At 53.3% G+C, this 9220-nt stretch overlaps 1 protein-coding gene and 1 long non-coding RNA gene across 3 annotated transcripts in view; one reads left to right on the top strand and one right to left on the bottom strand.

The window, feature by feature from the left end:
• The window catches only part of VWA5B1 (von Willebrand factor A domain containing 5B1), a 66657-nt gene extending 57520 nt beyond the window's left edge, over positions 1–9137 (top strand). For both annotated transcript variants that reach the window (XM_084785883.1, XM_084785882.1), the window contains exons 18-22: positions 1183–1314; positions 3429–3503; positions 4730–4799; positions 5581–5698; positions 7181–9137. In XM_084785883.1, coding sequence (XP_084642009.1) covers positions 1183–1314; positions 3429–3503; positions 4730–4799; positions 5581–5698; positions 7181–7693 — 908 coding nt within the window. In that variant the 3' untranslated portion in view covers positions 7694–9137. The remainder of the gene's footprint in view (positions 1–1182; positions 1315–3428; positions 3504–4729; positions 4800–5580; positions 5699–7180) is intronic.
• Positions 1–9220, bottom strand: part of LOC311599829 — a 113216-nt gene that overhangs the window by 2080 nt on the left and 101916 nt on the right. The window lies entirely within an intron of this gene.

Genomic DNA, 9220 nt, shown 5'->3' with positions numbered 1-9220 from the left:
CCAGGGATGCTGCTCTCTCTTCCCGCCCCCCCTCACCCCGCTCTGACCGTGTGGCTGGCATGTGTAGTGCAGCTGAGAGATCAAAGGCCCAAGCCACTTCTTACTCCAAACCCTAAAGCTCCTGTGGTCCAGGCCAGCATCCCCCATGAGTGTGCTAGGAAACAAACCCCGCATTTCATAGCCTGTAAATAGCTGTCTAGCGCAAAAAATAGAAAATATCAAGTCAGGAAGTGCATTCAAGGACCCTGGGTTAAATAAAGCTAAAAGCTTTTTCTCTGCTGCAGAAGGTCTCAGAGCCCTTAAAGACAAGAGGCCGGAAGGATGGACTGTGGGCTACGGCGTTTCCAAATGCATTCCCAATGAGACTATTCTTTTGTTTTTATTTGTGTATCTGTAGGTGTGTGACCATGTGGTTACGTGTGTGTGTGTGTGTGTGTGTGTGTGTGTGTGTGTGTGTGTGTGTCCCCACATACAGAGGCCAGAGGTCAACCTCAGGTGTTGTTCTTCAAGCACTTCTTGTGTGAGACAGCTTCATTGGCTGGAAAGCTCAGCCAGTAGGCTAACTGGCTGGCTGAACAGTGAGTCCAGGCATCCTCCTGCCTCTGCCTCCCCAGCACTGGGATTACAAGTGTAGAGCACCACACCACCACACCAAGCTTTTTCATGTGTGTCTGGGACTCAAACTCAAGTTCTTATAGGCTTTACTAATGGAGCCGTCTTCCCAGCAACACCACATAACCCACAGACTAGTGTCCTATGAGAATGGGGTCTCCTGAACACAACACTTGGAGGCGCTGGCTTCACCCCTTTACCTTCCATTGGCAATGCCTGGGGCTTCAAGGGCCCCTGTAGAAGGTAAGGGTTGGGACATGGGGCATTTCACAGTATAGCAACTGTTATGTTTACCTGGAAAGGTCAATATTATTATCCCCAGTCTCCAGATAGGGAAACTGAGGCTCAGAGGGGTTCACATCCTACCCAGCTAGTGAGGGATGAGGCCAGAGCTCACTCTGATCTCTCTGGCCCCAAGGTTTGCAGTCTTATGTTCTGTGATGCTTGCCTACCTTAGTTTAACTGAAAGACAGAAAAGCCTTCTTTCATGGCTGGCAGCACTGGGGAAAGGGCAGGAGCCAACAGGTTCACGCCTGCCTGATCCCATGTCCTTCCTTGTCCTCCACCAAGGTGCCATTCTACGAATGGTCAACTTCCGGAACCTGACCAAGCAGTGGAAGATCTCTGCTGGTGCTGGAAGGTCCCAGGCCATGCTCAGAGAACACTCCTCAGCCGCAGGAGACAGCAAATTCCAAACCCTAGGTAAGAGCATCTCATGACTGCTCAGAAGCCCAGGCACCCCTGCATCCAAGGCCTTGGGTGACCCCTCTCTGAGTCTGCAATCTTAGATCTCAAAGCAAGGGGAGACAAAAGGCCAGGCCTCTTGGGTTCTGCAGGACTACCATAGGCACAGGGGATTGCTATAACTGCAGTACACACCTTTGTGCAGAGGTAAGACAGAGAGAACAGCAGTCAGGGCACCTCTGCCTGGCATTACTGCACAGCACCGCTGTCACCCTCAGATGCCAGCCCCTTGACTTCTCCCAGACACCAAGTTCTGGGAAACCTAACGAGAGGAGAAAGTGACGGCTGAGGAGGCCACTCCGTCTGCCAGGGTCCCACCATCTGCTGCTCTCTGGATTCCCAGCAACCTCCTTTTCAGCATTCACCTGACTGCCTGGTGCTCAGAGATGTGGCGTGACCTTTGTGTGACCTTGAGATGGTTGACAGGCTGTCTGCTCTGCCTCTTTCACCCATGCCCATCTTCCTGGCTCTCTCCAGATAACCTGTTCTCGTCCTTACAACCCTCCACACACACACAGTGGGGACATCCCGCTCTCTGCTGAACGTGGGGACACCAGAGGCCTCACCCTGACCCTAGTCTGCCACCCACACTGTAAAAATGGATTCTCAGAGTCACTCCTCAGACGTAAGGACCAATGTCTCAGTGTGTTTGTGCCGGGGGACCTGCTGAGCCCAGTCCCTGAGCCTCAGGGAACTTTCCAGTCTATCCGGTCCTTACTTGCAGCTCAGCCCTTGACAGCCTGTGGCTTCCATTGAATTGGTGAGCCCCTTCCTTCCTATAACGCCTTGTTCAAGCCCCACATCTTTAGCTCCTCAGCCCTTCCTGTGGCCCCTCGCCATTCCCTACCAAAGGCTGCCGGCAGCCCGTGCTGAGAAATCTCATCTATGCTCAGCTCCTCCCTCACTACTCAGAGCCCCTCACACGCATCTGAAGAGACTTCCTGTTCCATGGCAAAGGGAAAAAGGCAGTGGGCCCCAGCAAAGTTAAGTGACTCACCCAAGGTCACACAGGTGGTATGTGATGGTGTCAAGGCTTGGACTCAGTGTTTGGCTGTGAACTATGAGGTTAAAAGACACTGCATTTACTTTCAGGTTGCCTCTGTCATTTGGTGGCTCCATCTCTAGTTCGTCCTCTTACTGGGTGCTGAAGCCCCATCTCATTTGGGGAGAGAGAGGCTTTTGTACCTGAGCCTCTTTTCTATAGCTTAGACCCTCCCTTATGTCAGATCCGCCCCCCTGTCAGATCCCCCCTGCCGGCGCCGCAGTCTAATTCTAGAAGTCAGTTCCAATAATCTTGACGCAGCACTGCATTGGTTCCACCTCTGTCAGTGTGATAAAATACCCCAAGAATAGCAAGTTAGGAAAGGATTCATTGTGGTTGATAGTTCTAGAGGGAGAGTCCATCAAGGTGATGAGAGTGTGCGAAAGAGCAAGGGACAGCATGGGGGCAAGAAGCTGGCTGATCACATCTTCATCCACACACAGGAAACAGAGAGCAGACAAGAAGTAAGGTTAGAATAGCAAAACCTCCAAGCCCACCTCCAGTGACCTAGTTCCTCCTGTTAGACTTGACTCCTAAACGTTCCAAAACCTCCTCTAAACTGTCCCACCACCTGGGGACCCAGGGTTCAATTCATGAGCCTTTGGGGGACCCTTCTCATTCAAACCACCACAGGGAAACTGAGGCCCCAGAGCCTTCTAAATGAGCCGCGCCTGTGTACTAGTGCCTCCTGGACACCTGGACTGAACATCTCACTGGGCACAGCCCTGGGGAGGAGATGCCACACTCAGAGCCCAGCTCCCATCCTGAAGCTGCCCATCATTTGCCCCAGATTTCCTGTGGGGCCTGCGGTTTCACGGAGTACTTGGTGAAGCACTAGGCTTAATCTGGTTCCTTCAGCGACTCTGTGAGACGGGTACCCTTGGCTCCAATTTACAATGTAAACTGATGATGTAGTATTACCAAGGGTCCATGGCTTAGTGAGCAGGGGTGTTATGACCTTGAACCCAGCATAATAGGAAGAAAGGAAGGATGAAGGATGCTCAGGCCCCACTGGTACCCTCTGTTGCAGCCCTAAAAGAAAGCCCTACTTTGACCTTCGGTAAGATCCCGTCCCCTGGCCACGAGAAGCACACCGCTGCAGACGGTAAGCAGGAAGCTGGACCTGGCTCTCTTTTTACGGTGGTGGGATGGGAGAGGGTCGAGGGACAGGGAGGTGTCTCAGCACCAGCGAGGCAGCCAGACCTTCGGTGATGTCTCAGAACAGCCAGCGGGGAGACAGAGGGGACTGCCCCCCAAGTTTAAAGATGAAGAAGTTGAGGCATGAAAGGGGGGAACAGTTTTCCAAAGGCCATTTAGCAAGTTTGTTGTAGAACTGGGCCTAAAGTTGGACATCCCCCCCCCCACACACACACACACACACTTCCAGCTGGGGGGGGGGGGCATTGTCCCATTACACCAGCATGCCATTCTCTAGCAGGGTTGTCAACTTGGTGTCTAATCATGTAATGGGGTGGTTGGTGTGGAACTGTCATAGCCCTTCAGCTGTGCAAGAACCTTATGGGCTCACCTGCTCCTTATGTCACCCTTGCCCACTGCACCTGCTCCTTATGTCACCCTTGCCCACTGCACCTGCTCCTTATGTCACCCTTGCCCACTGCACCTGCTCCTTATGTCACCCTTGCCCACTGCACCTGCTCCTTATGTCACCCTTGCCCACTGCACCTGCTCCTTATGTCACCCTTGCCCACTGCACCTGCTCCTTACGTCACCCTTGCCCACTGCACCTGCTCCTTATGTCACCCTTGCCCACTGCACCTGCTCCTTATGTCACCCTTGCCCACTGCACCTGCTCCTTATGCCACCCTTGCCCACTGCACCTGCTCCTTATGTCACCCTTGCCCACTGCACCTGCTCCTTACGTCACCCTTGCCCACTGCACCTGCTCCTTATGTCACCCTTGCCCACTGCACCTGCTCCTTATGTCACCCTTGCCCACTGCACCTGCTCCTTATGTCACCCTTGCCCACTGCACCTGCTCCTTATGTCACCCTTGCCCACTGCACCTGCTCCTTACGTCACCCTTGCCCACTGCACCTGCTCCTTATGTCACCCTTGCCCACTGCACCTGCTCCTTATGTCACCCTTGCCCACTGCACCTGCTCCTTATGTCACCCTTGCCCACTGCACCTGCTCCTTACCTATGTCATCCTTGCACCTGGGGTGTAGGTGCTTAACAATCAGTTCACACCCAGGCACCATCTATGCATACTCAAGCTTCTGCCCCACCCTAAACCTGTTTGCCCAGATGGGAGATGACTTGGTGGACAGGGCCCCTATCAAGCCTCAGCACGTCATTCTGTGACTCTCCAGGTCCCCCTCACAACCTGTCCACCAGTACTCTGTCCTCCATGAAGGCCTCCGAGGCTCTCTTTGGATCCAAGTAAGTAGAATTTCTCCCTGAGAACACAATACTTTTATTCCTATTCCTGGTGTCAAAGGCACAGCCAGCCTCACCTTACAGATGCTAAAGGCCCTGCTGCCTACAGACACCACAGTGTACTGGGTCTCAAAGTGCCTAAGTATCCTCCACTATTTCCAATGTCTCTTTAAACATAAACACCCATGGGAAGGCCAATAAATAAGTACTTTTGTCTCTTCTGAAAAAAAAAACTAACAAAAGCAACTTACAGAAGGGTTTATTTGGATTAAGAGCATAGTTCATCATGGTGGGCAGACATGGCAGCTGGTCACATGGTATCCACAGTCAGGAAGCAGAGAGAGAGGAATGCTGGTACTCGGCTTGCTTTCTCCTTCCAATTCAGTCCAGGACTCCAGTCCAAGGAATGATGCTGCCCACATTCAGGGTGAATCAACCATGGATCAACCACCCAGAGCACCGGAGTGTTGTCTCTTCACTTACTCTAGACCCTGAGGAGTTGACACTATTAACTGTCAAACTCTCTTAGGAGTCTTTCCATCACTGGACTTGGAAGGACATGGTATCCCCAGACTCCATGGGAAAACACTGACCTGTTCGTTTGCCTGTTGTTGCTAACAGATGAGTTGGGGACGGTCACCTCCAGGCCTCCGTGTCCCTGGCTGTCAAGTGAGGAGACCAGAGGACACCATCTGTTGGGTCCTCCTGGCCCTGCCTTTCAGTGGCTTCTGGGCAAGGCACTGGAGGGCTGGGATGACCAGAGAACCTGTTTCTACCTGCCCAGGTTGAATCTCAACAAGTCCAAGCTGCTGTCCCGAGCTGCCAAAGGCTTACTCAGCAAATCACTGGCCAAACCTCTAGAGCCAACCCCAGGCAGCGAGAGCTCCGACTACATACCGCTGGTGAGTGCCAGGACGCAGACCCCTTCCACCCAGCGCGGCCCCTGCCCGTGCCTCCTCCCTGTCTTCACAAGAAAGGGGCTCTTGTCTCCGATCTAAAAAACACTCCTGAGCCTCCTAGATCTCCCCACCCGAGTAGCCACAAGACAGAGGACGCTGTTAGGACTTCCTGTTTGGGGTATTAGCCATCAAGAAACCTCTCCCCACCCCCCAACAATTTAACAATTTCATAGGACTTTTGCAATGTCCTATAGCACCCATGTGTCTGTTTTCAGTATATTTATAAAAAAAAAAAAAAAGGCTTGAAACGGGTCACAGGAAGTAAGAGTCACATCTCAAGGACATGCCCTGCCTTCCAAAGTGGCCCAGTATGCTACGGTGAGGAAGAGAAGCCTAGATCTTGCAGCTTGCTGCTCAGAGTCAACACAGAAGGCAGGCAGATCTCGCCACGTCTGGGGAGTCCTGGGGATTGCAGTTTGGGAGCATCACCTCAAGTCTCTATCCCCCACACACCCAGGTGCATATGTGGCATCATGTGGAACCCCCAGATATCCAGGGCAGCCGAGTACTTACACATACAGTCAGTCACTCTGTCGGTGTTAAGTGAGTGAGGCTCAGTGCAGACCCCGAGGAGATGACCTTGAACTAGATAAATGTAGTTCCTAGGATGAAGCATGGGCGGGGGTCGGGGGGGGGGGGGGGACCCAGACAAGGAACCGGGTAAGAAGTGAGAGGAAAGGTTTGCTTTGATGGTGTGACCCCTGAGGCCCAAGAGGAGAGGTGCTGACAGGATGGAGTACAACTTCCCGAAGAAGGACATGCCTGAGCCAAGACCTAAATCTTGAGGAGCCATGGCCAAAGGCCTAGAGAAGAGGCAGCTTGGCATCTGGAGAATGGATTTGGAGAGTTGAGAGTGCAGGAAAATGGGGCCAGGTGGCACAAGGCCTTATAAATCACATGCTGGACTTAGAGACTTGAGTAAATAGGCCATTGATCTGGGCCTTGAGAGAACGTCGAACCCAGGCTTTGTGGATGGAGGTCCCTTTGAGTGCAAGACAGATGAACAGATGTGGGAGAGAAAGAGGGGCCAGGGACAGTGTGAGGAGGGCAGGCAGTGGACTGACCAGGCCTGTTAGGACTTGAGAGGGACCAGTATGCGTGCACAGACAGTGATGAGGAGACCAGAGTCTACTGGACATGCCTGAGCAATCCCAGTGGCCAAGGTGGCCCTGCACAAGCTAAGAGGCAGGTTTGGAACGAGGACAGTGAGTACATTTGGCTCATAGAGTGACAGGCCCGCGTGCTAGAGGATGAAACGAGGCCATGCCCAGATGACTTGGGTATCCTGAACCCCCCCCCCCCCCGCCCATATATACAGAGTAGTCAGAAGTAAATGAACACACAGACTATGGATCTGGATTCTGTCGCCTGGCGCTCCCTGGGCTGAGCACTTTGAGGCCCACTGGGATGTTTCCCTGCCCACAGGTATCTCTGCAGCTGGCCTCGGGAGCCTTTCAGCTCAACCAAGCCTTCTGCGAGGCCATCCAAATCCCCATGGAGAAACTCAAGTGGACCTCACCCTTCCTCTGCCTCCGCATGTCCCTGGCCACCCGCCGGCAAAATCTGAAGACCCAGAGTCCACAGCACTGCACCGACCCCTCGTCTCTGCCCCCACCCTGCGACAACCTGTCCCTAGTGGTGGAAGCTGAAAGCAACTCAGGCCTGGAGCCTAGTGCGCATGCGCAGCTGGAGTACACAGGAAAGCTGTGGGCCACTGTGGTGGCCCTGGCGTGGCTGGAACACAGCTCCGCCAACTTCTTCATCGAGTGGGAGCTGGTGGCTGCCAAGGCCAGCTCATGGCTGGAGCAACAGGAGGTGCCCGAGGATCGCACACCGAGCATGCTCAAGACTACAGCTCGCCAGCTGTTCGTGCTCCTGCGACACTGGGATGAAAACTTAGAGTTCAATACGCTCTGTTACAACCCCAATTATGTGTAAGGGAGGGGGAGGGGCCTGCTTCGGTTGTTAGGGGAACTTTTTGAAAGCTGTAGCAAATATAGTCTTGCTAGAAAGAGCCTTGGACTGGCAGTGGGTGGGCCTGAACTCTCGATTCCCAACCTGGCAGCCACCTTCTAACTTTAGATCAGTCACGTCACGGCCCCACCCCCTGCCCCCATCACGGCCTCAGTTTCCCCGCCTACAGAACAAGAGCGTGAGATAGATTTTTAGATGGACCCAATGTTCCTTTCCGAAAGACCATGCTGGCATGCACTAGGGAGAGTCCAAGTCCAAGTCTAGTTTAAAAAAAAAAAAAAAAGGTAGATTTAAAAAAAAGAAAGAAAAGAAAAAAAAACTGTCAAAAACAAGCAACCAGAACTGCAAGTTTGCTCCAGGCACTGAGAGGCCTCCTCTTCTGTCTATTGCATTGTGGGATAGGCCTGTATCTCCATGGCAACAGTCCAGGGGCTCCAATTCCCACTAGCAAGCCAACCAGAGACTTTGCGCGTCATTCCTCCTAGCTGTTGAGTACTGCATCTGTGGTACTAAGTTTGGCTTCCTGTCTAAGAAGATGCGGGCAGGACCACGGCTGATAGGCTCCCATCGGCTGAAACAGCAGACGGCAGCTGCAGCCTGAAGAACGAGTCCGGCATAGGCATGCTTCACAGGAGTCAGCAAAGAAAGCCAGACTTAAATAATTTACACACCTTCCGTGGTTGGATAAAGTGACTCCCTCCGTTTGTACTGAGGGCCTGGAGTAGCACTGCATTCTGGGATAGAGGAGTCTCTAACAGAGTAGTCACACCACAGAGTGTCTGCCAGCAGGCAGAGAGAAAACTTCCCTGCAGCAGAGTAACAGGCTTGGCTGCAGTGTGTCTGGAGCTGGGAGGGCTTCCACCACTGCCCCCCCACACACACACCCACACCCCACCCCAGACCCAGAAGCACCATGAGATAGCCCTGGACTGGTCTCTAACTGTCTAGGCACTGCCCCCTCCCCCCTCACACCTCCTCAGAAGTGCATCTGGATCTCACCAAGGACACTAGTCCGGGACCCAAGACAGAAGCCGTGGACCCCCATGAACGCCCCACTCCTAAGGTCTTAGCTTACCATGTGTGTCTCTAAAAGCAGTCCCTAAGACCCTGATGTGAACTCCTGCAACATTTCCTTTTTGGTCAGACAAATCTTGATTAAACCAACACACAAGGATCTTGTGGGCTCTGAGCCAAAGGCACAGCCCCCACAAAGCTCCTCAAAGGATATGCAGTCGATATTAGGAGCCAGAGTGTTGGGGGGGGGCAGGTGCTTCCACAGAACAGCAGCTAAGAGAAGGGACTAGAGACAGGACCACCAGGATTTGGGCGCTCTGCTCCCTACCCTCATGCCCTGCCTTGCCCTCCAGCTGCACTGCTGTAACTTCAAAGAGGGACCCTTCTGAAGAAGCAAAGTCTCTTCCCTATGTCACTGAATGCTGCTTTCCCCCTCCCCCTCCCCCCACTCCCCCACACCCCCCCCATCCCATCTTG

Source organism: Acomys minous (genome assembly GCF_964271855.1).
Source record: "Acomys minous genome assembly, chromosome: 6".
Taxonomy (NCBI): Eukaryota; Metazoa; Chordata; class Mammalia; order Rodentia; family Muridae; genus Acomys; species Acomys minous.
The sequence above is the reverse complement of the archived record's forward strand: the minus strand, read 5'-3'. Positions and strand labels throughout refer to the sequence as shown.